The sequence below is a fragment of the Hyperolius riggenbachi genome, chromosome 8 (assembly GCF_040937935.1).
Source record: "Hyperolius riggenbachi isolate aHypRig1 chromosome 8, aHypRig1.pri, whole genome shotgun sequence".
Taxonomy (NCBI): Eukaryota; Metazoa; Chordata; class Amphibia; order Anura; family Hyperoliidae; genus Hyperolius; species Hyperolius riggenbachi.
The window spans coordinates 271,580,531-271,594,867 of record NC_090653.1 but is presented as its reverse complement, the minus strand read 5'-3'; the positions used below and the strand labels follow the sequence as shown (position 1 = coordinate 271,594,867).

At 47.2% G+C, this 14,337-nt stretch overlaps 1 protein-coding gene across 4 annotated transcripts in view; it reads right to left on the bottom strand.

Moving 5' to 3' along the window:
* Positions 1–14,337, bottom strand: part of NUP214 (nucleoporin 214) — a 174,090-nt gene that overhangs the window by 76,408 nt on the left and 83,345 nt on the right. For all 4 annotated transcript variants that reach the window (XM_068248857.1, XM_068248861.1, XM_068248859.1 and 1 more), the window contains exons 17-20: positions 13,592–13,750; positions 13,381–13,484; positions 8,826–8,996; positions 3,502–3,587 (exon numbers count right to left, since the gene is read on the bottom strand). In XM_068248857.1, coding sequence (XP_068104958.1) covers positions 3,502–3,587; positions 8,826–8,996; positions 13,381–13,484; positions 13,592–13,750 — 520 coding nt within the window. The remainder of the gene's footprint in view (positions 1–3,501; positions 3,588–8,825; positions 8,997–13,380; positions 13,485–13,591; positions 13,751–14,337) is intronic.

The window sequence follows — 14,337 nt, the reverse complement described above, 5'->3', positions numbered from 1 at the left end:
TGTCAGTGGTAATTGTAATGCTAAACAGAGAATGATGATGGCAGGAGATATGGCTAGATTGATAGATGTACAGAGAGGGAATATGTTAAATGTAGTTCTAGGAAAATGCAAAATTATCAAAACTTGATTGAGCAAAAGGTTGCCTTGTAGGAGTGTTTACTAACCAACCTTTTTGACAATTACGATCTTTTCTCCCAAAATCGCGGCAATCTTGAACACAGGTGTGTGTTAAGGCTGCTTTCACAGTGGGACGTTACAGGCGCACGTTAGAGCAGCCTGTAACGCAGCCCACCGCACAGCAATGAAAAATCAATGGACTGTTCACAGTGCCCATGTTGCGTTACATTGTAACGCTGCATGTTATTTGAAAGTGCTGCATGCTGTATATTATAGCGGCTTTAGCCACGTTAGACTGTTTCCACATGCTCAGTATTGTGTTTTTTTTTTTAATTTTGAGCAGGAGAGGAGGAGGGGAGAGTCGCTATTGTTAGCCACATGGCTAATTAATATTCACTGCACTGCAGTGTAGTGATGGGAAGTTCAGCTCGATTCATTGAATCGATTCATTGAAAAGAGCCAGACTTCCTATCTTTACTGTTCAGAATCGATTCATTGAAAAGAGCCAGACTTCCTATCTCTACTGTTCAGAATCGATTCATTGAAAAGAGCCGGACTTCCCATCACTACTGCAGTGTTTACTTCCTGGAGCGGCAGCTGATTGACTGGCGGGACCACGTGATGCGGAGTATCAGACAAAAAAGGCGCACCAACAGCCGCAAAACGTGTCTCACTCTGGCGTCCACCTCAAACACCACCAGGCGTTGCGTTAGGGGTACGTTATGCGACCATAACGTCCCCTAAAACGCAACGTCTTGGTGTGAAAGAGGCCTAAAACTAACAATCTCTTCAAAACTTCCAATCAACCAAACCTCATAGCATTTTTCACTTTTCAGCGCTCCTCCAATTCAAACGCCAATAACTTTGTCACTACTTATCACACATAAATGATGTATATCTTGTTTTTTTTTTTTGCACAAATTGGGCTTTGCTTGAGTGGTTCATTTTGCTAGGAATTATATGCATTCATTATTTCTCAGTGTGAACTAGCCCTTAGGGGCCTAGATGTGGGCATAAAGCTAACAAGGCAAGTCTATCATGTGGAGAGTCTGCAGCAGGGCTGTGGAGTCGGTACAAAAATCATCCAACTCCTCAGTTTATGATTCCACCGACCCCTCTAATTTACATATAACAATTGGTTGAAGGAAAGTATGTAACAAAAAGGCATTTCATCACTGCCAAAGCTTAGGAATTTTAAAGCAATATTAAGATGGCCCTGTCAGCCATACTGGTCTGTCATTGCCAACGTGAATGACACGTCATCTACATAATAAGATTCACTGGAGCCCCGTATCAGCCGGGTTCCAAAATGTAGCCCCAACATTAGTGTGTTTTTTTATATACAGCAGAGATGTAATTAACTAAACTTAGTATATTTCTGTAGAGTAGCTGTTAAATAAAAATCAAAACTAGACCTTGGTAAAAGTACATGTAGAGCAGGGTCCTCAAACTCGCGGCCCTCGATACAATATTTTGTGGCCCTCGCTGGCAAAAGCTTCCTTATAGTTCGCTTCAGTGCTCCCATCGCTAAACGATGGCTGCAGAGCCCCCAAATCGCCCGGGGGGCAATCCACTGGCATTTCCTGGAAGGGGCAGAGCTTGCAGCTTCAGCTCTGCCCCTCCTGACGTCAATCGCCGCCTCTCCTCGCCCCTCTCTGTGAAGGAAGAGTGAGAGGGGCGGGCAGAGGCGGCGATGCGCCGCGATTGTGAACTCCCTTATGCGGCCCAGCCTCATCCTGACTTTGCCTCCTGCGGCCCCCAGGTAAATGGAGTTTGAGACCCCTGATGTAGAGAGTGCAGACAGGAACAAAGAACATCAGGCCAGGCTTTCTCAACCAGGGTTCCCTGAGTACTCTGCAGGGGTTCCTTGGCATTTTCCCCTATCGAGGTGGTGGGGGAAGTATGATAGAGTAAATTATAATAGGGGGTATTGTAAAACGAAGCACAGTAATAAAAAGCACTAGAATAAGGAGACACTGTAATAGGGTGTAGTTAAATTAACAGCCACACTTACTTTAAAGAGACTCTGTAACAACAAAAACCTCCCCTGGGGGGTACTCACCTCGGGTGGGGGAAGCCTCCGGATCCTAATGAGGTTTCCCACGCCGTCCTCTGTCCCACGGGGGTCTCGCCGCAGCCCTCCGAACAGCCGGCGACTGTGCCGACTGTCAGTTCAATATTTACCTTTGCTGGCTCCAGCGGGGGCGCTGTGGCGACTTTCGGCACGGAAATAGACGGAAATACCCGATCTCCGTCGGGTCCGCTCTACTGCGCAGGCGTCGGAAACTTGCGCCTGCGCAGTAGAGCAGACCCGACGGCGATCGGGTATTTCCGCCTACTTCGGTGCCGAGAGGCATCAGAGCGTCTGCGCAGGAGCCAGGAAGGTAAATATTGCGTCACCGCTGCACGGAGGGCTACAGCGAGACCCCCGAGGGACGCAGGACGGCGTGGGAAGCCTCATTAGGATCCTGAGGCTTCCCCCACCTGAGGTGAGTACCCCCCAGGGGCCGTTTTGTCGTTACAGTTCCTCTTTAAAGAGAACCCGAGGTGGCTTCCTAAAAATGAAATCCACACACAAAGGCTAACAGCCTCTGTGTGCAGATATTCTTAGGAAGCCACCTCAGGTTCTCTTTAAAAGACCATGCCTCCTGCAAAATAAATGCAAGGGGTTCCTCGAGATCCAAAAATGATTTGCAATGTTCCTCCAGGGTAAAAATGTTGAGATGACTGGATCAGGCCGTAGGCAATCTAACTGTGGGTACATGTAAGAGTGATGTGCAGGTACTCTGCAGGGGAATGAGGGGATTCTTCCTCTATTACACATTCTTCATGCACAATCTGAACAAGGTTTGCGAATGATAGACAACACCTCTGTGTACAACATTCTCAGTGGATTCACAACAGCTCTGCGGGGGGTGCACATGTAGAATATAGTACTACTGTATAACTTAATTTGTAGTCACAAACCCCACATTTAATAACATATCAAAATTAATTAATTTCATGAGCAAAGGGAGTTTGAAAATCATATAGAATTAGTACAGGAGCCAAAAAAATTGTCAGCTTGTTAACACTCAAATACACCTGGTTAAATAAAGTATAGTTCTCAAAAAAATATTACTATTTGCTATTAGGAATGCTGCAGACTTATGGAAGTGTCATGGGGTGGAACCTGCAGTAAAGAGCAATTGTTGTAAGTTTATCAGGTGATTGTGACAGAGGTAATATTTTCTCTTTTAATTAGTTTACATTTATTAGGAGTCGGTGCATTTTTGCTCCAGGTACCAACTCCTCCACTCCACAGCCCTGGCCTGTGGTGTAAGTGAGTGGAAGCTGGAGACTCTCTCACAGAGGCAGCAACACTGCTTGCTAGTTGCTACTCACTGGGTGATATTTTTGAAGGCTTGGACTCTGTTTCCAGAGCGGTCTTGGAGAGGTCTTTCTGAAGCTTCTCCAGGTCTTCTTCAAAACTGCAGAGAAAACCAAATCTATTCACCAACGATCAAACATAAATCAATTAGAACATCAATCTGCAGAGAGGACATGTAATGAGGCTGCAACCACAACAGGATTTAGGCTGGGTGCACAAATAGCAGAAACGCTAGCGCTGCGTAAAATGCTGCATCTTTTCCGCTAATAGAAGTCATGGGCCGGTGGAAAAAACACATTAAAAAAATGTGTTTTCTATGCATTTTACAATATGCATTTTCAAAAATGCTAGTTCTGTTGCGCATTATGCAGGATGGCTGCCAAAACGCACATAATGAAAGTCAATGGGAACACAATGATATGCATTTTTATATGCGTTTTTGCTTAAAGGGAACCAGAGGCCCCAGAAAGAAGATTTTATACATACCTGGGGCTTCCTCCAGCCCCATACGCACGGATCGCTCCCACGCCGCCCTCCTCCGCTTCCTGTATCCGGCGGTACCGGGTCCCGTAGTTTCGGCCAGTCGGCGGCAGCAAAGGGGCTCCCGGCATACCCGTACGCTTGCAGCTGCATACTGCGCAGCCGCACGCGTAAGGGTGTGGAGGGAGCCCCTGCTCATGCAGACGTTTGCCCGCGTCCGCCGGAAGTGGCGGGACCCGGTACCGGCGATCCAGGAAGCGGAGGATGGTGGCGTGGGAGCGATGCTGGCTTATGGGGCTGGAAGAAGCCCGAGGTATGCATAAAATATTTTTTTCTTTTTACGATTCCGGCGTCTCTGGTTCCCTTTAAAGAGACACTGCAACATCAAAAAGTTCCCCTGGGGGGTACTCACCTCGGGAGGGGGAAGCCTCAGGGTCCTAATGAGGCTTACCAGGCCAACCTCCGTCCCACGGGGGTCTCGCTGCAGCCCTCCGAACAGCGACCCGACAGCTTGTTCAATATTTACCTTTCCAGGCTCCAGCGGGGGCGCTGTTGCGGCTTTCGGCTCCGAAGTAGACGGAAATACCCGATCTCAGTCGGGTCCGCTCTACTGCGCAGGCGCCGGAGACTTGCACCTGCGCAGTAGAGCAGACCCAACGGCGACTGGTATTTCCGCCTATATCGGAGCCGAGAGCCGTCACAGCGCCTGCGCAGGAGTCGGGAAGGTAAATATTTACATCATCGCTGTTCGAAGGGCTGCAGCGAGACCCCCGAGGGACGGCGTGGGAAGCCTCATTGGTACCCTGAGGCTTCCCCCTCCCGAGGTGAGTACCCCCAGGGGAACTTTTTGATGTTACAGGTTTTCTTTCAAAAATTGTTTAGTGATGCACTCACTTCCTGTTGTCTTCCTAGTGATTTTCATAAAACGTAATAGAAAAACGCATGAAAAACATATGCGTTTGTATTCGCGAACCACAAACTAATGCAAAACGCACCAAAAACACAGTAAAAACCGCACACAACATTAACATAACAACTTGACATAAAACGCAGCCTTTCACGCTATGTCATATGTGAACCCAGCCTTATAAATAAGGAATGTGCTCTTCCATATTCAGTGGTCTACAGAAATTCCATAGAATAGTTTTCAACGCCCTTAAAGAGGAACTGTCGCGAAAATCTTAAAATGTAAAATGCATTCAAATAAGAAGTACGTTTTTCCCAGAGTAAAATGAGCCATAAATTACTTTTCTCCTATGTTGCGATCACTTACAGTAAGTAGTAGAAATCTGACATTACCGACAGATTTTGGACTAGCCCATATTCTCACAGGGGGGGGGGGGGGGTTCTCTGGGTTTTCTTTATTTTTAAAAGCACTTAGTGAATGGCAGTTGCTCCATCCAACTGCCAAAATAGTGTGCAGCAAGCAGGGAGGCTGGCTAGCATCTTTGTATTAATCATTTTCAGGGAATGTCTTTATAAATAATAAAGGCCATGCTGAGAATCCCCCATGAAGAGATGGACTAACCCAAAACCTGTCGGTAATGTCAGATTTCTACTACCTACTGTAAGTGACAGCAACATAGGAGAAAAGTAATGTATGGCTCATTTTACTCTGGGATAAATGTACTGCTTATTTGTATGTGTTATAAATGTTACGATTTTCGCAACAGTTCCTCTTTAAATAGGAACTGCAGTGAAAATAATGAATAAAAATGTTTTTTTTTCTTTCTTACAATATTCATTTATAGATTATTTAGTCAGGGTTTTCCCACTGTAAGATCTTACTGACCCCTTTAGTTCGGCCAGGTGATCTGTACGGCATGTTCGTTACTGAGAGTTTTATGCATAGAGGGAGATTCTGCTTGCTTGGCAGTTATTAAAGCCCTTATTTCCCACAATGCAACGAGGTTCACAGCGAGTAAACTGTCAGGACCATGGTCATTACATCACACTGTGGGAGGGGTTTCACCACTATCAGCCATACAGACCCCCCTGATGATCTATTCGAGGAAAGGTAAAGATTTCTTGCGGGAAAGGGGGCATCAGCTACTGACTGGAATGAAGTTCAAGCTAGGGTTAAAGTTCATCCTTAAAGGGGAACTGAAGTAAGAGGTAAACGGAGGCTGCCATATTTATTTCCTTTTAATCAATACTAGTTGCCTGGCAGCCCTGCTGGTCTATTTCTCTGCAGTTGTATCTGAACAACACCAGAAACAAGCATGCAGCTAGTCTTGTCAGATCTGACTTTAAAATCTGAAAAACCTGATCTGCTGCATGCTTGTTCAGGGGCTATGGCTAATAGTATTAGTGGCAAAGGATCAGCAGGGCTGCCAGGCAACTGGCATTGCTTAAAGGAGAACTGTAGTGAGAGGGATATGGAGGCTGCCATATTTATTTCCTTTTAAGCAATACCAGTTGCCTGGCAGCCCTGATGGTCTATTTGCCTAAAGAAGTGTCTGAATCACACCAGAAACAAGCATGCAGCTAATCTTGTCATATCTGTTTAAATTTGTCAGAAACACCTGATCTGCTGCATGCTTGTTCAGGGCCTATGGCTAATAGTATTAGAGGCAGAGGATTAGCTGAATAGCCAGGCAACTGGTATTGCTTAAAAGGAAATAAATATGGCAGCCTCCATATACCTCTCTCTTCAGTTCCCCTGTAAATATAAGTGTGCTGGAGGGGACATAGGTGATGGGGTTGTGCAATGGCAATCCAGAGGGTCTGTACCTCCTTGCATTAGAGAACGGAGACGACCCGGCATCAGTGGTGGGGTGTGTGGCTCCGCCCCCTTGCACACACTCCAGCTTAATTTCATTATGTGCTGCTGCATATGGCTGGAAAGGACCAAAGTGTTAGACACTTAGATCCACAGAGTGATCAATATGGCTTTATTCAATCGTTACACATAACAAGCTAAAATCCAGCACCACATGCTGACATGTTTCGGGCGTTACACACCCTTAATCATAGCATAGGCGCAAGTGAGAAAGGGTGACTCATATAGAGAGTGAGGTTACACCCGATACCACATGCTCAAATGACCCCACCCACAAAGAAAAGTGCATATAAAACAATGGGGGGGGGGGGGGGGAGACAGGAAGTCCCCACATTGAAGTATTATGTATTAGATTACTTCAATGTGGGGACTTCCTGTCTTTTCCCCCCCCATTGTTTTATATGCACTTTTCTTTGTGGGTGGGGTCATTTGAGCATGTGGTATCGGGTGTAACCTTACTCTATATATGAGTCACCCTTTCTCACTTGCGCCTATGCTATGATTAAGGGTGTGTAACGCCCGAAACATGTCAGCATGTGGTGCTGGATTTTAGCTTGTTATGTGTAACGATTGAATAAAGCCATATTGATTCTACCGACATCGTGCGGACTTCACTTTCTACGGTCTTGGATCTGAGGTCTTGGCAGCCTGTTTTCCTGCACTGTCGGTGGACGGAGGTTGTGAGCGGAGCTCCACATATACATCACATAGAGTGATGCTGTGCCAGACTAACTGGGATCAACTGGGATATGTGATACTAGTTGAATCAATTGGGATATATGAGGGAGCGGGCTGGTGTTGTACTTTGTTTTCTGGTTGAACTCAATGGACATATGTCTTTTTTTAACCCAAATAACTATGTAACTAGATCCAGCAGCAGTGCCCTAGTGATCGTCCCAAATGTACACGCGTAATATTTCTATTACGTGCCTCAGCAAGGCTGGGGGGGGGCCCGAAGGCGAGGAGTGTAAGGTGCCCATACACTCGTCAGATTGGCAGCAGACAGATAAGAAATGCATCTGATGATCTATCTGATGCGTTTTTAGAACATTTTTTACCAGGATAGAATTCCAATAGATTTCAGTTTGAAATCTGTTGAAATTCGATCTGATGGCATCTTTTTGCCATCAGATTTCCATTAAGGCCAATGCAAACTGATAAGCAATCTCATCAGATCGACCTAAATTTTCCACCCTGCTAGTTCGATGGAAATCCATCGAAATCGATCGAAATCGGCCGTCGATCGGTCGATTGGCCAACCGATTTGCGATCGATCGATCGATCGATCGCGATCGATCGGTCGGCCAGAAAATCGGCTGAGTGTATGGGCTGCTTAAGACTCTGAAGAAGCAACTGTGCCATCTAATGTTTCCTATGTCGGACTACATTAGTCATTGGATCTATAGAGGGAAAGGCCAACATGGGATTGGAAAGAGAATGAGAATAGATGTTATGGCTCACAGATCACCTTTGGTGCTTACAAAGGAATAAAAAATGCTCTTGATCAGACTCTACCTCCATACATACAGGTCTGTATGTGACTTTGTGCAATGACTTACAGCCTCATATGAGGGGGTCATGTTTGGTCATACCCACATTCATGTGTAGCACTGAATAGGGCTTTGCACCAACAGGCAAGGGGGGAGGGTTCAGGGTTTTTTCACTTTGCGGGTGATTCCACAGCGATTGTGCTTGTGATTGCCCGCAAACCGCTAGTTTTGCGAGCAATCGCGGAAAATCCCAGAAGAACTCTTAATGATCCTCGATTTAGGTGTGAAACATCACTAAACCCCAGTTCTTGAACGTTGCAGGGCAATGCATGGAACTCACAGGTCCTGGCTCTCCTATATCTGCATCCCTATGTGACAGCTTCACTCACATGATCTATAGGTCAGGTCTGGATTTTGTCCTGTGCTGTCTCCATCCTGTACCTGAGGAAGCCCCGCCTACATACTGGGCACAGACAGGAACAGGAAGGAATATCCAGAAAGAAATGATCTGACGACAGATCACAATCATGCAAATTTATCTTTCTACTCAACTTATAGCAAATAGTAACATATGAATATGTCACACCTGCGATTGGCGGAATCCTCTTCGATGCGCCACTGTGAGGTTTGGTTGTAGAGGCCGAGCTTCTGCATGTTCCCGATCAGCTGATTCAGACGTCGCTTCTCCTGGTTGATGATCTCCTGATTGTTGGCCAGTGTATTAAACAGCGTCTCGCGCTGCGGAACAGCAAGGCCCCTGTAAACGGCAAAAGTGCACCATCGAGCCCCATGTAAACAATTCAATCAGATCATGCAATCAAAACAACTCAGAAGTGCAGATTTATCAAAAACTGATGATTGTATACTTGATTGGTTGCAGTGAACAACTGTTCTACTTTTGGTCAAGGTTCAGCTGCTGAAAAAAAGTGAACTCTGAATGGTGGTCCTGGGCCTCATTTCTGCAGAGGGCCATTCGTTAAAGTACCCCTGAACTGAGAGGGGGTTTGAATGTTCCTGGTGCCGTTTTGTGAATGGTGCTGTGACATATGTTACAGCAACATTCTCTCATTCCAGAGCCTCCAGGGGTCCTCATACTAGTCAAAATCTTCAACTGACTAGAATGTTGAATATGGGCGGCAAGGAAGTGGCAATCATCCTCCCTAGTAATGCCCACTTGTACCTCTGTAGTTTAACCCTCCTGGCGGTCTATTAAAAACCGCCAGGGGGCAGCGCAGCGGTTTTTTTTACATGATAGCCGCTGTGCAGCAGCATCCCCCCATCCGCTCCGATCGCCTCCGGCGAGCAGGAAATCCCGTTCTAAGAACAGAATTTCCTGGAGGGCTTCCCCCGTCGCCATGGCACCGTCCGATCCACCCCTCAGCGCTGTCTGGCCCTGATAGGCCAGGTTGCGCAAGGGGTCGGGGGGGGGGGGGGGGGGGGGGTGGCGGTAAGCGGCGAATCGGCGTGGCGGCGATCGGTGTGCACTCGGTGTTACCGCCAGGAAGGTTAAAGACCTGTAAAAAAACAAAAATCACCATCACTCACCTACTGTGGGTTCCCTTCACTGCCTTTTCCACCCTGTCAATGCTCCCGTTCGCCCGCCATGTTCTCTCGTGTCTGCCGGCATCTTCACCGCTGTAGCGCTGACCCGTAAGTACTTTGGGTCATCCCCACAGCGGTGAAGATGTCAGCTGATTCGAGAGGACACAGCGGGGAACGGAGGCGCTGACAGGGTGGAAAGGCAGCTAAGGGAACCCGGAGTAGGCGAGTTATGTTGCGTTTTATTTTTTTTTAACAGGTCTTTAAAGAGACACTGAAGCGAAAATAAATAAGATATAATGAATTGGTTGTGTAGTACAGATAATTACTAGAAGAGTAGTAGCAAAGAAAATATTCTCATTTTTATTTTCAGTTATATAGTGTTTTTTTTTTTTTTTTTGAACATTGAGTCATTCACTAATATTTGCAGTTTACATACTACTCAGCATTCTAAATGTTTTTACAGAGCAGTCTTGTGGACTATTGACCTGCCCTCTGCTGAAGGAAAAAAAAACATTACAATGACTGGCAGTTGAGATAACAAGCTTCAGAAGACAGGGCTCTCTGCGACTTTGAGAGTTGAGGAGCTCAATGGCTCTTGTTGCATACATAATAACTGGAGTTTCTTAACTGTTCCTGTACTGTAAACAATATTAGCCTTATGTCTCTGCTCCTAATGTTTTATTTCTTAACGGTACTACACATACAACATCATAATTTTTTTTCCGCTTCAGTGTCTCTTTAACCTCCCTGGCGTTTTATTAAATGCGCCAGGGTGGCTGCTGCGCAGTATTTTTTGGAGTGTGCAGTCACTATATACTACTTATTGAATTTTTTTTTAAATCATGTAGCTAGCCTAGCACTAGCTACATGATTCCCCCTCCCTGCGGCGTCCATCCCACCCCTCCGATCGCCGCAAATCCCGTTCTGAACGGGATTTCCTTTAGGGCTTCCCCGTCGCCATGGCGACGAACGGAATGACGTCATCGACGCCGTGACGTCACAGGGAGTCCCAATCCACCCCTCAGCGCTGCCTGGCACTGATTGGCCAGGGTGCGCACGGGTCCTCGGGCGGGGCCCTGTAACGTAGCGGGTAGCAGCGCATCAGCGGCGATCGTCACCAACACGCAGTTAGCAAAGTGCTAGCTGCGTGTTTAAAAAAAAAGAAAAAAAAAAGAAGAAAATCGGTCCAGCAGGCCCTGAGCGGTGCCCTCCAGCGGTTATGGACGAGCTGAGCTTGTCCATACCGCCAAGGAGGTTAAACTACGGTACAGGAGTACTTCAAACTAAAGGTTGTCCAAAACAGATGATAAAGATAATTTCTGCCGGGCAAATTCTAAAGAGAACGGTACTTTTACAGCCAGGCCAACAAAGCAGAAGGTTTCCAGGATAAATGAATTACACTGACCATCCTTCTGCGACGGGGACAATGTGATTCACAAAGCTTTTCTCCTGAATGATCTCACCTTACTTATTTTTCACCTTGTCCATGCAGGATTTGATTTTCGGAATGGATACCTGGACGATTTGATCAGAATGATGGAATATGGCAGATATTAATGCCACAACATGGCCACCTGAAGGAGGCTTCTTTTACACTACAAATCACTATTCCGATTTTTTTTTCCTGGATGCTAGCAACACACGATGAAAAACACACACAAAAAATGCAGCATGCAGGACTTTTTATTAATCTCATCAAAATCGGATTTACATGTAAAACCGCATCAAAATCGGAATAGCATGTAGTGTAAAAAAGAAGCCAGAGTGTTTCATTTATTTCCAGCCAAAATAGGTTGAAAGCATTGATCAGGATTGCTGGAAAATCTCAGTCACAAGGGCTTGATTGGGTGTGCGGTGGTGACAACGGTCAATTTCCCAACAACTGATAAATTGCTGGCTGGTTTCCCCTCCCTCCGAAGTGTATGGGTACTCCTTGTGCCCGTGGGGAGTGTTGCATGCTCACCCGTCACGACACCTGGCCTCGTCCTGTGTCCAGCTCTTTTTGAATGGTTACCGTAAGCGCCGGTGCCATGTGACACTACCGTGACCATTCAAAAGATGCTAGACACAGGAGGAGGCTGTAAGAAGAGGGCTAGAAGAGTGCGCGTGTCCACAGGCTTCCCCAGGTGCCCCACCCACGGGGTTGCCATATATAGTGTGTAACCTCAAACACACCCGCCTCATGCTTTACACGGCAACAACCTGGATCGCTCATGTGGAGCAGCAGATGAGACCAGGAGTAGTTGGACAGTCACAGCAGCTGGACCAGGTGAGATTTGAATGCACGGGCACATTAACATTTGGGGGGGGGGGGGGGGGGGGGGGGGAAGAGTGGCAAGGCGGCGTCACAAAGCCGATTCCCGAGACATATCACGCTGAAATTGATCAGGAATCAGCCTGCAGTGTATGGGCAGCCAATAGGTCTGCCTCTGACCAGATTCATTTAGAGAGAGATCTGTCTCTTGGTCACTAGATGTATGGGCACCTTAAAGTGATCCTTAATCTCCTTAGCGGTAACCCCGTGTGTGACACGGGGTAAGCCGCCGGAGGGTGCCGCTCAGGCCCTGCTGGCCGATTTACTTAATTTTTTTTTTGCTGGACGCCAGCTAGCACTTTGCTAGCTGCGCCAGCACCCCGATCGCCGCCGCCGCGCGCCCGATCGCCGCTATCCGGTGCGGCGCGCGGCCCCCCCCCCCCAGACCCCGAGCGCTGCCTGGCCAATCAGTGCCAGGCAGCGCCGAGGGGTGGATCGGGTCTCCCAATGACGTCCCGACGTCGCTGACGTCGTTGACGTCATTCCGCCCCGTCGCCATGGCGACGGGGGAAGCCCTCCAGGAAATCCCGTTCTTTGAACGGGATTTCCTGATCGCCTATCGCCGGAGGCGATCGGCGGGGCTGGGGGGATGCCGCTGAGCAGCGGCTATCATGTAGCGAGCCCTCGGCTCGCTACATGATTTTAAAAAAAAATAATTTAAAAAAAACTGCTGCGCTGCCCCCTGGCGGTATTTTTCATACCGCCAAGGGGGTTAAGTCAACCAAAAAAAAAAATGAGTTTTACTCACCTGGGGCTTCCAATAGCCCCCCTGCAGCTGTCTGGTACCATCGCCATGTCCCTCCGATCCTCCTGTCCCCACCGGCAGCCACTTCCGGTTTCGCCATGAGTAGCCGACAGGCTGGGAATGCGAGTGATTCTTCGCGTTCCCAGCCACAATTGGCCCTCTATGCTGCTGTAGCATATAGGGCAATATTGTGGCTGGGAACGCAAAGAATCACTCGCGTTCCCAGCCTGTCGGCTCTTGACGACAAAACTCGGGAGTGGCTGCCGGCGGGGACAGGAGGATCGGAGGGACACGGCGAGGGTACCAGACAGCTGCAGGGGGGCTATTGGGAGCCACAGGTGAGTAAAACTCTTTTTTTGGTTGACTTAAGGATCACTTTAAGGTTCTGCCTGAAAAACTTGATTTGGACATCTGCTGGATATAATCTTGGCCAGATGAATCCGTAAACACACAGATCAGCCAATCGTAGTGTTTCCCAGCTGTTGACGGGCTTTACACACTGTGCTGGAAAATGCCTGAGTACATCCCCAGAACACCTACCTCTGTTTTCTCCTGTTCTCCAAATACTGGTTCCATTCGAAGTCCAGGACATCATTGACATCCTGAACCTTAAAGTTCACATACTGATGGAGTCTACGGATCTCCTGCAGGAAGGAAAGCAAGAGATTGATTTGTCAGAAGAACAGACCAGTGGAGGCCTCACAAATGGTCACACGATTTACACTGCAGAACAGTCAGTCCTGGGCATTACCTGCATCTGCGCCTCACTCTTGGGGTCCAGCGGTCTGGTGGACAGCAGTCGGCGGTACGTGGGATCCTTTTTCCTTTCGTTAAGCTCTTTAGCATCAATGACGTTGGAAAATGCATCTCGGAGGGAAGTTTTTAGGATGCCAACATCTCCATGTAAAGACTAAAAATACAATGGGAGACGGGTTTCTGAAGATCAAGAGGCACCATAGTGACAAATAGAAGAATGTAGTAAATAATTTAGGATACACACTTTTACATTAATTATCCTAGTTTCAGCATCAGAAACACTTCCTGAATCTATATATAACTGCATATTGTTATGTAGCCCCGCCCTCCCAGTGATGCTTAGCCTAGGCTGTTTATCTATGCAGAATTCTCTACTTGCGCGATTAGAGCAGTGATCTGCAAACGTGGCTCTCCAGCGGTTAAGGAACTACAAGTCCCACAATGCATTGCGGGAGTCTCGACAGCCATAGTCATGATTCATAAAGGCAAATGCATTGTGGGATTTGTAGTTTACAGATCACTGGTTTAGGGCATTCAAGAATCAGTGGTTACCTATGGCAAAATCGGCATCCTAAAGATTTTTGTTTGTTCCAGCGCTATACCCAGAAGAATACTTTACAAACCACCACCAGCACCTTTTCCATACACCATCTACAGAGTGCGCCAAAGAATGCACATAGATAACGGTCCTACAGTGTGCTCACAATCTAATGTTTCTAAGTTCAGTGTAGGGGTACATTT